The sequence below is a fragment of the Furipterus horrens genome, unplaced genomic scaffold (genome assembly GCF_987537825.1).
Source record: "Furipterus horrens unplaced genomic scaffold, mFurHor1.1.pri manual_scaffold_4, whole genome shotgun sequence".
NCBI lineage: Eukaryota > Metazoa > Chordata > Mammalia > Chiroptera > Furipteridae > Furipterus > Furipterus horrens.
The window spans coordinates 51695339-51709964 of NW_028327174.1; the positions used below are offsets into that span (position 1 = coordinate 51695339).

Below are 14626 nucleotides of genomic sequence, written 5' to 3' on the forward strand. Positions count from 1 at the left end.
TTTTTCCTTTAAGGTGCTCCCCTCATAGTCAGTCACTGCCTCCCTGTCTTCAATGGCACTACAAGCATAGAAACATCCTGTGCACTAGGGGGGTGGGGCCAAGGGGGACTGGAGGAGGGAAGAGTAGTTAGGAAAAGGAAGGAGAGACAGCAACATCTCCCTGTGCCAAGAGGGAGGTGGGACATGTACATATGTCTGTACTCATGCAGACATAGTTATAAATGCAGGGAGGCAAAAGCCAAGTAGGTGCAGTGGAGAGAACTCTTGTGGAAGAGGGTAGTAAAAAACAGGTTTGGGGAGACTCAGATGGAGAGGCCAAAAGAGAGCTCCCAGAGAAGAATGTGGGGAGGGTTAGAAGAGGGAGCTCTCAGGATAGGCAGATAATTTGAGGGTTATGACAGTAGAGGGCAGGGGGAACAGGCATGTGCTTCAGGGGATGAAAGGCTCTGCCCATCAAAGTCAGTAGAAGAGGGAAGAGGGAGATGCATGCATCGTGCCTTGACGTAGGCAGAGGACTATGGGTTGGGAGGCCCCAGAGCAGAGGACTGTGGGCGGAGAGGTGATTTAGGCAGAGGGTAGCCAGGAAGCTTGGAAGCATAGAGGGAAGCAGCAAAGTCACCAGGTCCCTAGAACTCTAGAATTCAACTTTTCATGCCTGCACGTGCAGGGGTGGCCTGAAAAAAGCTGTTAGAAGGAGTTTTGTACAAACAGTCACCTTTTCAGGTCCTTGAGCTACTCGGGGGAGTTGCACTATGATGCTCGGGTAGCCTGGAGGACTCCCTCTCCAGTCCAACCCGAAGCATTCTAACACAAATTTGAGCTTGGGGAGGAGGGCTGTGCTGGGCTGGAGAACCAGGGCCTCTTTTGTCATTCTCCTCCCATATCCCTGCCTCCTGTGGACAGTAAGGAGACAGCTCTAGCCCCAGGATGAGAAGTTTAAGAGGAGGCCTTAGAGCCTCCTAAAGGTTACCCCTCAACATTACATACTCTAAAGTGAACCTTTAAGTGCAGGGCCAATATCACATCCATCCCTATACCCGTGGCATAGCCCAGAGAATCCCAATCTGTATTTTTTCAAAACCCAAACTCTTCAGGACTGCATTTAAGACTCCTACAACCAGTACTTAATCTACATGCTCCACATCATCTCCCATGCTGGTCATACTCTCTTGTACTCTTACTATTAGGGGAAGGCATAGATAGTGGCTTTGGCTCAAGTTTAAAACAATTTTAAAAAAATTTTAAATTACAGTTGACATTCAATATTATATTAGTTTCACTGTACAGCATAGTAATTAGACATTTATATAACTTAAGAAGTGATCCGCCAGCCTTGGCCAGTGTGGCTCAGTTGGTTGGAGCATTGTCCCGTAAACTGAAAGGTCATGTGTTCAATTCCTAGTCAGAGCCTATGCCTCGGTTGTGGGTTTGGTCCCCTATCCGGGCGTGTGTGAGAGGCAACTGATCAATGTTTCTCTCCCTCTCTCTCTCTACCTTCCCCTCTCTCTAAAATCAATAAGCATGTCCTTGGGTAAGGAAGTTTTAAAAAAGTGATTGCCTCAGATAAATCTTGCACCCACCTGACACCATACGTAGTTATTACAATATTAATGACTATATTCCTTAAGCTGTACTTGACATCCCCATGACTATTTTGTAATTGCCAATTTGTACTTCTTAACCCCTTTACCTTTTTCATCCAGGCCCCCAACCATAGTTCCATCTGGCAACCGTCAGTTTGTTTTCTGTACCTATGAGTTTGTTTCTGTTTTGTTTGTTCATTTATTTTGTTTTTTAGATTACACACATAAGTGAAATCATATAGTCTTGTCTTTCAGTCTGACTTGTTTCACTTAGCATAATACCGTCTAGGTCCATCCATGTTGCCACAAGTGGTAAGATTTCATTCCTTTTTATGGTCGAGGAATATTCTATTGTATATGTACCACTTCTTTACTCACTTGTCTTTTGATTGGAGCATTTAACCATTTACATTTAAAGTAATTATCAGGACTTCTGGTCAAGATGGAGGTGTAGGTAGACAAGCTTCCCCTCCTTGTTCAACCATAGAAAGAATTACAACGAGATCTCAAAAACAAATAACAAACAGAACCACCTGAAAACTGAGCTATATTGAAGTCCGACAACCAAGGATTTAAATAAGCCACAATTCATTCAGATGGGTAGGAGGGGCAGAGTCAAGCAGAGAAGCATGGTGGTGGTGGCAGAACAGATGGTCCCACATTCACGTGTGGTGGATAAAAATTGGGCAGGATACCCTGGGAGTGAGCGATACCAGACCCCAGGCAGACCACATAGCCCAGCTTTCCAGCACCGGGAAGATAAAGCCCTATTACCTCTGACTGTAAAAACCAGTGGGTGTTGGGGTGGCAGAAGAAACTGCCAGATTTTCACTGCTTAAAGGGCCTGCATGGTCTTAGAATGTATTCAAACCCCAGGGCAGCAGCTGGAAGGGTGCCAATTGCATATGGGAAGTGGGTGAAGTCACTGGAAATGGGGCGAGTGTCAGGCAAATTGCCAGAAGTCAGGCAGTGGCATTGTCCCCTCTCAGAACCCTCCACCACACACAGACCCACGAAGTGGTGAAATGGGTTGCCCTGACCTGGCAATTACCTAAGGCTCTGCCCCACACAATTTACAGGTGCCTTTGCTACATAGGCCATGCTACTAAGACAGGGAGTCAAAGCAGCTCTACCTAATACACAGAAACAAACACACGGAGGCTTCCAAATTGAGAAGACGAAGAAATATGGCCCAAATGAAAGAGCTGAACAAACCCCCCCGCCAAAAAGAACTAAATGAAATGCAGAAAGGCAACCTATAAGATGAAGAGTTCAAAACATTGATGATAAGGATGCTTAGAGAACTCATTGAGTATGGCAAAAAAATAAAGGGGGAAATGAACGTTACACAGAGGGTTACTTTATTTTCTTAAACAAAGAAAAATATACAGGGAGCCAACAGTGAAAGGAAGGAAGCCAGGCTTCAGATCTATGATTTGGAATACAAGGAAGAAATAAACATTTTACCAGAACAGAAACAAGAAACAAGAATTTAAAAAAAAAAAAAAAAAAAAAAAAGAGGAAGAGACAGGAGATGCTTCGGAACTTCTGGATCAAATTTAAATGTACCAACTTCCGAATCATAGGGGTGCCAGGAGAAGGAGAGGAAGAGCAAGCAATTGAAAACTTATGTGAAAAAATAATGAAAGAAAACTCCCCAAATTTGGTGAAGGAAATAGACATACAAGTCCAGGAAGCACAGAGAGTCCCAAACAAGTTGGACCCAAAGAGGACCACACCAAGACAATCATAATTAAAATGCCAAAGGTTAAAGATAAAGAGAGAATCTTAAAAGCAGCAAGAGAAAAGCAAGCAGAAAGTTACCTACAAAGGGGTGCCTATAAGACTATCAGCTGATTTCTCAGAAGAAACTTTGCAAGCAAGAAGGGACTGGCAAGAATTATTCAAAGTGATAAAAAGCAAAGACCTACAACCTAGATTACTCTGTGCAGCAAAGTTATCGTTTAGAATGGAAGGGCAGCTAAAGTGTTTCCCAGACAAGGTAAAGCTAAAGGAGTTCATCATCACCAAGCCATTATTACAGGAAATATTAATGGAATTTATTTAAGAAAAAGAAGATCAAAACTATGAACATTAAAATGATAACAAACTTACAATTATCAACAACTGAATCTAAAAAACAAAAACAAAAACAAACTAAAACAACCAGAACAAGAACAGAGTCATAGGTATGGGGATCATTTGGAGGGTTATCAGCTGGGAGGGGGCAGTGAGAGAATGGGGGAAATGCTGCAGGTATTAAGAAGCATAATTAGTAGGTACAGAATAGACAAGGGAGATGTTAAGAATAGTATAGGAAAGGGAGAAGCCAAAGAACTTACATTCCTGACCTGTGGACATGAATTAAGGGAAAGGGACTGCTGGAGGGAATGGGGGTATAGGGCAGAGGGGGCAAAGGGGGAAACGGACAACTGTAACAGCATAATCAATAAAATGTACTTAAAAATAAATATTATTGATTGGTATATAGTTAGTGCTATTTTATTAATTGTTTTCTGATGTTTTTGTAATTCTTCTCTATTCCTTTCATATTCTCTTACACATTTATGACTTCCTGTAGTGTTGTGTTTTGATTCCTTTCTCTTCACTTCTTGTATATCTTTTGTAGATTTTTTGTTTGTCATTGCCATGTGCTTTTTATATATACACCAAACTATGTTTATAGTAACATATTTTAAGATGATGGTCACTTAAGTTTGAATACATTTTAAAATCACTATCATTTTTACTCAACCCATCCATGTTTATATTTTTGTCATTATTATTTTTTACTTCTTTTATGTGTATTTGCATGTATTCCTTAATTCACCGTTGCAATTACACATGATATTCCAACTTTTGCCTTTTAACCTTTGTACTACTTTTGTGTTGATTGATTCACTACTTGCATTATATGTTTGCCTTAGTGAGAAATTTTAGCAGTATTTTTAGTGACATCTTTTAATATTAATTCTGTTCCAACTATTCATTTTTTAATGTTTTTAGTTATTTATTTTCAGAGAGAGGGGAAGGGGAGGAGAGTGAGAGAAAGAGAAACATTGACATGTGAGAGTAACATCGATTGCTTGCCTCTTGCAGGACCCCAACCAGGGACCTGGCCCACCACTCAGGAATGTGCCCTGACCAGGGACTGAACCTGCAACCTTTCAGTTCTCAGGTCAGCACTCAATCCACTGAGCCACACTAGCCAGGGTGAATTTTTGTCTTTGCAATATTTTCTTATTCATACTTTTAAATTTTTCTTTTTTAAGAAGTCCTTTTAACATTTCTTGTAATACTTCTACAACTTTCTCTTGTCTGGAAAGCTCTTTATCTCTTCTTTGATTCTGAATGATAGCTTTGCTGGGTAGAGTAATTTTTATTGTAAATCCTTGTTTTTTCATCACTTTTTGTGCCAATCTCTTCTGGCCTGAGAATTTTCTGTTGAGAAATCAGCTGTCAGTCTTATGGGATCTCCCTTATTAGGTAACTAACTGCTTTTCTCTTGCTGCTTTTAAGATTCTTTCTTTGTTTTTAACATTTGGCATTTTAATTATGATGTGTCTTGATGTGGGCCTCTTTGGGTTTATTATATTTGGGACTCTGCATTTCCTGGGCTTATGTGTCTATTTCCTTCATCAGGTTTGGAAGTTTTCCATTATTATTTCTTCAAATAGGTTTTTAATTCCTTCCTCTCTGTCTTCTCCTTCTGGTACCCCTATGATGCGAATGTTGGTATGCTTGATGTCCCAGACGTCTCTTAAACTATCTTTACTGCTTTTTGATTCTTTTTTCTTTTTGCTGTTCTCATTGGGTATTTTCAGCTACATTGCCTTCCAAATCGCTGATTTGATCCTCTGCTTCATCTGATCTGTTGTTAATCCTATCTAATGTAGTCTTCATTTCACTTATTGTATTCTTCATTTCTGAGTGGTTCTTTTTTATGTTTTGTATCTTCTTTTTATGTTTACTCTCTCTTTGTTGAAGTTCTCACTGAGATAATTTGTTCTTCCCCTAAATTCATTGAGTATCCTTGTTACTGGTGTTTTGAACTCTGCATTTGGTAGTTTGCCTTTTCGAAGAGGATCCCTGGGCCTACAGCAGTCCTAAATTTCCCCAGGACTGAATCCCTGCTGATTTTCACAGCCAGCTGTTATGAAGACTCCTCTTACTCCTCTTTCCAGCACTGATGATCTGGGCTGAGGAGCCTGGTGTGGTGCTGGGACCACTTGCTCCTCAGTGGGGACCTCCACAGCAGGATATCCCTCCCAATTTTTAACTGCCACATATGGGTGTGGAACCATGTCTCCACCCTTCCTGCTAGTCTCCAAGAAGCTTCTTCTTCTTTATATTTTTAGTTATATATAGGGTTTCAGTTCAACTAGTCTTCAGTTGATTCAGGTGGTTGTTCTATAATTTAGTTGCAATTTATGTGGCCATGGAAGGAGGTGAACACAGAATTTATCTACTCTACCATCTTGACCAAAAGTCTCGCTTAACTTTCAAGGGATTGCATTTCTTCTGAATAAGTAATTGTAATTCTAGGAGTGCATCCTTTTGAAATAAACACAAGCACAAAAATATGCAAGAATATGGGTTATAGTATAGTTTGTCATAAAACTTTGATGCAAAATTGGGGAAAACCTAAGTGTCCATCAATAAGGAAAGGTTAAAGAAATTGGATTTAATCATATTATGGAATACTCTGCAACTTTTAAAAAGAATGAGTTAGATTTAAATAAATTGGCATGAAAAGATGTCCTTGATATATTAAATAAGAAACCAAGTTGCACTCGGACTGGTGTGGCTCAGTCAGTTGGGCATCATCCTACAAAGTGAAAGGTCTTCAATTTGATTCCTGACCAGGGCACATGCCTGTGTTGCAAGTTGGTCCCCAATTGGGATGCATATGAGAGACAACCAATCGGTGTTTCTATTTCACATTGATGGGTTTTTTCCCTCTCTTCCTCCCTCCCTTCCCCCTCTCCTTAAAAATAAATAAAACCTTTAAAAAAAGAAATAAAGTTGCAAACAATGTGGTATTGTGTACATGTATATGTGTAGATTTGTAGAAAAACAGTATGGAAGTGTTTATACTGAGCTGTAAAGTCCTTACATCTAGAGAATGAATCATTGTATGACAGCATTGTGAGGATGAATTTCACTTTTTAAAGTCACATTTTTATGTATTACTTGACTTCGCTACAGAATTACTTTGTAATTAAAAATAAGTAAATAATAAATTCTGGGACAGTTAGCTGTTTTTGGCAATGGCACCAGTACTCTTCAGTAGGAAATAGATCCCCAAAGGGGACCAGCCATTTAGTGCTAAGTAAGGTAAGAGGCTTCCAGAGCTAGAAGATAGTAGCACAGGGCTAGCACCAAAGTTTTAAGGTTTTAGGTTAGTTCTGAGAATGGTCAGAGGTGTGGATATTAAGGAAGAGTGCAAATGTTAGGTTAGGGCAAGGCCCACATTGGCTAAAGAGAAGCCAGGAAGCTGGTTCTTGAGCCTTTCCACCACCTGGCAGTTCTCTCTCCCTCTTTTTCTTCTTCTTTTTTTAAAAGATTTATTTTTAGAGAGAGGTGAAGGGAGGGAGAAAGAGACAGAGAGACATCGATGTGTGGTTGCCTCTTGTGCACCCCCAATTTGGGACCTGGCCCACAACCCAGGCATGTGCCCTGACTGGGAATTGAACCAGCAACCTTTTGATTCACAGGCTGGCACTTAATCCACTGAGCCACACCAGCCAGAGTTCCTTCTTAACTACCTCCCTTCCCTAGTCCTCTCCTCATCCCCAAACCAGGGCCTACTCTGTAGGCATGTCATGTGGTCTTTTCTCTCCTCTGTTGCATCTCTCACTTCCTGTGAGTTGCTCTTAGCTGACTTCCCCAGGAGAGACCATGCTGTTTTGGGGTAGAGGTGAGGAATCATAGCAGGGCACCTTGGTTGGGCATATGTCATGAGATTGAGATAGAGAGCTGTTGGGTGATATTATAGACTGTATGAAGGATATTGGGATGAATGGGAAATAATGCCTGATAAATGAGTGGATGTTTAATGCTACCAAGAGTAGGGCTAGGATTAGAGTTAGGGACTATGGCTCCCTATGGCTTGCCTGACTTATCATGACATTCAGAGCCTTCTCAATTGGGCCCCAACCCCGTTGTATAGGGATGACCTATCCAGTAGGCACTATAGGCACAGTGAGTAGGGCCCACAGAACCTTTAGGGATCCACAAAAATGTTTTAGTTTCTTCTAATATCAGAAGAAATAAAATGAATACCATCAGCCTGGATTCTGTTCATCTTTATGCCAATGCAATTATAAACATAATTTAAAATATATTTTATGTAGACACAAGTGCCCATGAAAGTCACTATGGTCCTGATCTCCTAGCTTCTGTATCCACTGCTCCCTCATCCTGATGTCCTCTTGGTTTCCCAGATCAACTAGTACCTTTGTCCCTCTGTGACTGTTCTCATGCTAGATCATTTATTGTGTGAGGCCTTTGCTACTTGAGTCCTTCCCATCTGAAGACTCATCCTTTGAGGTCTAAAGTCAAATGTCACCATCTTTGTAAGGCCTTCCCTGATTCCCCTAAGTGGAAGGAATTGCTCTAACTCACCTAGCACATCTCTGTTTCTCCAGCTAGAGTGTGCATTCCACAGGGGAAGAACCTCGTTTTACAACTCCTCAAGTCTACATGACCTTGACACACAGTATGTGTGCTCAACTGGGGGCCATGTTTGGGAACAAGAGCCAGTGGCTGTGACATAACCTTTCAGATGTGTGTAGTTCTTCACAGCCTGAATCAATTGACTCTCCAAAGGAATCAGCTAAGGAACAATATAGGGGGAAGAGGAATCCAATGCAGACTTCTTTTACCAGCGCAATGAAATCTTTATTTCCACAGGGTCTCATGTCCAACTGTCTTCTCTTGAAAAGACCTTTTCCCTTTCCTACTCCAGGCCACATCCTGGGAGAGGCTATGCTCTGCCTTCTCCCTTTGGCTGGGCTTCTCCAGAATGTTCCCTCTGCAGGGTCCTGAAGGCTCTTCAAGCACCTAGGAGACCTCCCTCAGTACTGAGTTGCTGGGAAGGAGAGGCAGCTGTGGTCCCATGGCACCCTCACGTGGTGATGCCTAAGATGACAACCTGCTCCTGAAAGAAGACCTGGAAGGACTTGAGTCCATGTCTGTAGAGTCCAACTGCTTGGAAAAGAGCTGACGTGCATTGTCAGGACTGCTCCACATGGGGACTTCATGAGAGAACAGCAGCAAGGCCAGTCATGCAGCCGTGTTTGAGTATACACTTCCTGAGTCGTCAGACTTCCCAAGGCTCTTGTGAGTCTTATCTGGGTCCTTTCCTCAGGATTGCCAATGCCTTGCTCTGTGGCCTTGGGCAAATTACTTCACTTATTTGCCCTTGGTTTCATAATAGGAAAGTGATAAGGCTGGATAAAAATGACAGTTTTCAAATTGTCCCACAGAATTTTAGAAGTTCAGGGGCTGATGGGCATTGCCCTTATCCTCCCTCAATTTCCCCATGGCTACTTTGCCTTTTGTTACATTACACATGGGGCATTGAAAAAAGGGTTCTGCGACTTAAACCTGAGAATCACTGGCTCCATGAGCTTTATGGTCTCCCTCATGGCTACCTGGCTCCATTATGCTGAGCCTTATAGAGACCAGCCAGCCAGAAATGTTCAGAATGGAGAGAAGAGAGAATGGGCTGGTTGTTTAGTGTTCTTGTGGTGTGGAAGGCCCCCTAGCTCAGAATTCAAGATCAAGCCTTAGTCTGGGGCCCAGCCACCCTCTAGCTGTGGGGCTACAGGCAGCCTCCATTGCCTTCCTTGCCTCGCCTTCTTTGTCTGTAGAGTGGGCATGCCGGTTCCCGTCCTGTCCTTCTCACAGAGCTACTGTGCCAATGAAGTAAGATAAAGGATCCCTGTCAGGGCACTCTCTGTAAACAGGTCTACAGACTTGGGGTACTATAAGCAAGGTAGACGCTCTTAGAGGTCTAACAGAGGGATGTCTGTTAGAATATACTGTATCACTGGATTCTGTGGGTGCTCTACATGACCAGGGATTCAGGACATGGCTGTAGAAGTACTTTTCTTGAATTCAGCATTGCTGCCTTGGGCCCTATCCTGGGAGCTTTCTCTGCTTTGGAAGTCTCTGAATCTAGGACAGAAGGAAAGCTCTAGGCCAAGTACTATGTGTTCTTACAGTCTCTTCCATCAATGTGAAGAAGAGAAAATGGGCCCAACGTTGTTGCAAGGAATAGGAAGGTCCTGCCTTGACATCCAAAATTAGGTTTTAGAGCTCCATCTTTAAGGCCTACAGAGAAGCTGATGATCAGGTTCCCAAATATCAGGGTCCCCAAAACACTGTTTCCTGAGAGGCTTGTGGGAACTCCCACAGGGGAGGATCTGGGGCCTAGATGAAGAGCCAGTGCTGGTGGGGGTCACTGGGATTGCAGGAGGCCATGGCTGGCTTTTTGTCCATGGATGTCAGGCAGGTACCAGATCCTGAGTTCCTGATGAGCTGGTCCTAGAAAATGACACGGCAAAGGATCAGCCTGAGCCTCAGTCCTGTAACAGTGCTACTAGGGGGTAATAAGTAGCACTGTCACAGGCCTGGCAATATACCAGACACTCCAATGGGATACATTCCTTAGTTTCCACAATGTCTGGTGCCAATTATCCACCCCCACCTTCAGCCTGAATGGCTGCAATAGAGGAAGGACCATGGGCTAACTGAAAAATGCTTGCAGGACTTGCCTGCTCTACATGGCCAGTCTTAAAGACCTGGGCCACTGCCGCCTACCTCTACTTTCTACCTTGGATCCTATTTCAGACTCCTCCCTCCCCTGTAGCCCCAAGGTTAGGGTCCTCTTTTCCTAAGCCAGGGACTGATGATTGGGGTAGAATAGGGTATGGAGGTTCACTGGGGGTGCTAGTTTGGGCTCAGTACTGTAGAAGTTACATTATGAATCGTGAGGCAGTGTGGTATAATGGAAAGAATCTGTGCTTTCAAGGCAGAGTTATCTGGGTTTGAATCTTGGGCCTGCCATTTACTAGTTATAGGTCTCGGGTCAGTCACAAACTTGCTGAGCTTCATTGTCTTATATATAGAAATGGGACACAACCTACTTGGGAAGAGCCTCTGAAATATTAATCAAACCAATGTATGTGAATGCATAGCTTGTGTCTGGCACACACAGGGCAGGCCAGAATCATGAGTGACTCTTCACTTTTCACCTACTTAGGTTCAGTCTAAAAATACTTGAGCTACAACACAGCTGGCCATGGATCATAACCTCTGACCCTATCTTTATGTCAGCCAGAACCAGCCATCACCAAACATTTCTTACACCCAGGAACCCTGCCTGTGGCCAAGACCACATTCTCCATATTTTCTACATTGTCCTGATCCACCCCATGGTATCTCAGGCATAAGATGTAAAAAATAAGGAGGGGGGCAGTGCTGGCCTTAGATTCTTGATACTGAGCTTTTGGGGCTGACTTACTTACCTGGGTCAATTTCCATTCCTCATCCTTAGGGACTTGGCTCTTTTTGCCGGTGAAGTGACAGCTCCTAAGGCCCAGAGTGTCAGCAGTGGCGTGTAGACACAGCTGCTTTGCAATGTTGTGGCGAAGGTCCCTCTGGGTTGTGTACTCAAAGTACTAGAAGTCAAGGCAAGAGGAGGTCTGAGGGACAGGCAGGGTTTGCCCACTACCTTCCAAAGCCATCTGCCCTAAGGTGCCAACCACAGATAGCCTCCTGGGGCGACAAGTGAGCGGGTCACAAGACTTTAGTAATTAATATGTCACCTTTAGGAATTTTTTAAACCATATCTGGGTTATACTGGAATAATAGTTATTTACGTAGTTAAAATTATAACTTAGCTTCATTTTTAGCATTATCTGTGAAGTCATGTGTTTGATATGCTAGTTATTTTTTTTTGCTAATAGATTATTAGTAAAATACAAAGGTTCACCAATGTACCACCTAAAATCATTGCGTAGCCTAGTGGTGCAGGGAATTGCTTTAGAAAGACACACACACACATATCCTTGCTTCAGTTATGATTCAAGTGCTTCTTCCTTACCAAGTACCAGGCATTCAAGGCAGATTGAGGGACTGGGGTCAGGGAGGTTACTAGTTACTCTTTCAGGAAGCGCTGGGGCACTGTAGGGCACAGAGTAGGTATTCAGGATGTCAGGTGACTGAGATGTCAGGAGGTGGTTGTTTTGGGGTCATTTCTGGGTGGTAGGATAAGAGTGGTATTCCCTGGGCAGAGGAGGCACTGAGGATAGAAGTTGTGTGTAGGTGAGGGAAAGTGCTCAAAAACTTGCCACGCTTGCCCTAAAACATCACTTAGCAGCTGGCATCCTCCAGCAAGCCTTCTCTGCTGAACAATTCTCCCCTCCATCCCTCTCTAGCACCCAGCACTGAGGCCCAGTACGCTCTTGATGCCCTGAATTCAGACTTCAGCTCTTGTCTCCCTGTGTCATGGATTCTTCCGCAGACTGGGAGCTTTCTGAGGGCAAGGATGGTATCTCCTCCTCTCTCTGGACTTCCCCCACCGTAGTCCTTAGGAAAGGATTATTTTGAGTAGAGAAAGGGGGCCCATTGAGGGAGGAGATACCCAGACACAGGCTTTTCTTGGGCCTGCCCCAGTAGGATTGGGCTACATACTTGGTTGCCGCCAAGCCCATGGCAGGGGTACATGATGAGGGGTTTCCCTCCACGGTTGTTCTCGCCCACGTCCAGGCATTGATTGATGCCAAGGTTCTTTATCTGCAGAATAGTGAGCAGAGAGGTGAATCAGGATAGCACAGTCAGGAGTTTTTTAGTGCATGGTATCAGGCCCAGCTGCAATAAATTTATATGATTAGATGTCTCTAATTTTTCTCCTCTGCTTATTAACCCAGATGCCTGGAGTTAATAGCAAAGTGAGACACAGAGCCCAGAGGCTGGGCCAGGGCTGGCTGGGCAACCTCCCAGCCTGCCAGGTCCCAAAGTGTGATTCCCCAGACTATCAGCATCCCAGGGGAACTTGTCAGAAATGCAAAATTTCAGGCTTCAACTCAGTCCTACTAAATCAGCAGTCTGTGGTTTAACACTCCTTCCTGATGATTTTGATGTAGATGAGTGAGAACCACTGCTTATGGGTTGTTTTCCTCTTATAAAGATATTAGCTATCTCTAGAAGTCCTGCAGTCCTCCTTATGGATAAAGGAGTGTGGAGAGTAAAATTCAGTGCTTGTCTGTCATCTCTCTGAGGGGTAAATGGTCCTGAGCTTCTCTAGGGGGTTCTGTGACAATGCATCTCAACACTCACAGCTCCATAGAAGGTGGGCTTCAGGTCAGGAACGAACATTTCTGGGTAGATGTTGTGCAGGAACCAGGAAAAATTACGACAGTGTAGTTGTTCCCTCAGCTGCAGTCGTTCAGAAATGTCACCGAAGGATTTCTGTCAACAAAGCCAGCACCGTAAAGGTCAGTTCCACTAGTCTTGACCTTCTCGTCTGGGCTGAAGTAGTCCAGAGTTCCTGGGGTCACTTTGCCCCAGAATGGGTCTCAGGCTCATTCCTGCTCAAGACCTGTTGGAGCTGCTGACTAAGCCTCATATCTAATCCAAACCCCATCCGGGCTTTGAGACCTCCACCCATAGCCCCCTTACTCCCTCATCTCCTGTCACTTCCCTGTCAGTTTTCTCCGAGCCTCATTCTAAGCCTCGCAGAGCAAAGCCAGTCCTCCTGGAAGAGGTTCTTTCTCCAAATCTTTTTGCCCTCCCCACCCCTAAAAGATACTGGGGCTCTCTAGGCAGGGACAGCAAAGGCTTCTCTCCTCATTCTCTAGCTTCCCCGGGCTCTAGCTCACAGGGTCTAAGGCTTATAAAGGGCAGCACGAGAGGGTAGCGACGGGTGGGCCTCTACCATTCAGTCCTTGACCAGGGCCTGGGATTCTGCACCTCTCTTTATTCAGACACCTCCTGAGCACCATTTCCTCTCACCTCTCGGGCCATCTTTGCTGCCTGTACATTTCTCCGGTAGAAAATCTCCTTGTAGTTATCCATCCAGACCTCAGCCAGGCGCACTTGGTTGCGAGCAATGACATTGGTGCCCTTGGGAAAGGTGTGGGGACTTTTGGTACGGAACACGTGGCCTACCACAGAGCAGGGGATGATCTCCAGCTGGCCCCCACACTGCCACACCTGCCATAAGGGAATACAAAATGGGGTCTTCAGGGGGCTGGTTGCAATAATCTCCCCCCAAGTAGCTCTGTTCTTTTCCCAGAGCACCAGATCCCAGGTCCAAGAACTCAAGGAAATGCAGCTTTCTCTCCTGGAAAAAAGGGCATTGACCAGGCTTCTTCCTAGGCCATGACTACACAGTCCCTAGCTCTCTGATATTGGTTCACCCTGATTTAAGCAAACATAAATTTGCAGGTCCACAGGATTACCAGGGCCCACTTTAGAGAAAAGACAGTTTGGCTAACTTTGTGTCTGTATAGCTACTTTGAGCTCTGGTCAATTGGCTTTTTGACCTGAAAATGTGATGTTATCAGCTCACCCAGCAAACCTTTTTGTAGGTTTTAAATTAGGAGGTATGTTGTTCATTTTAGTATAGTAGCAACAGAAATACATAATCATAGTAACAGCAAGTATTAAAGATGTGCTTAGTTTGTGCCAAGCACTATGAGAGATTACTTCATAAATGAGCTCGGTTACTTACTTATTACTCCTCCACTGGCATGGGAATATCTATGGATTTCAAGAGAGGCAGTCCTTTCTTCCTAACCTAATCCTGATCTGTTTTACTCCTGGAATCCCTCAGAGTTCTAGGGTCCACCAGAATTTTGGCCACCATCCTCTCCTACAGTATAAATAGCTTTCTGAGCATAGGGTAGGGAAACTCTAGAGACTACTAAGGCACGTGTCCTCCAACCTGAAAAGGGGAACCTAATTTTTCTAGAAAAAGGATAGTGACTGCTTACTGATGTGTTTCAGGGCCCTCTACCATTAAGCCCTTG

The 14626-nt window shown here is 44.0% G+C and overlaps 1 protein-coding gene across 2 annotated transcripts in view; it reads right to left on the bottom strand.

The window, feature by feature from the left end:
- Window positions 1-9217: 9217 nt before the first annotated feature.
- The window catches only part of GALNT6 (polypeptide N-acetylgalactosaminyltransferase 6), a 28855-nt gene continuing 23446 nt past the window's right edge, over window positions 9218-14626 (bottom strand). For both annotated transcript variants that reach the window (XM_090273189.1, XM_090273191.1), the window contains exons 8-12: window positions 13608-13808; window positions 12933-13064; window positions 12288-12389; window positions 11120-11272; window positions 9218-10136 (exon numbers count right to left, since the gene is read on the bottom strand). In XM_090273189.1, the coding sequence (XP_090129315.1) occupies window positions 10023-10136; window positions 11120-11272; window positions 12288-12389; window positions 12933-13064; window positions 13608-13808 (702 nt within the window). In that variant the 3' untranslated portion in view covers window positions 9218-10022. The remainder of the gene's footprint in view (window positions 10137-11119; window positions 11273-12287; window positions 12390-12932; window positions 13065-13607; window positions 13809-14626) is intronic.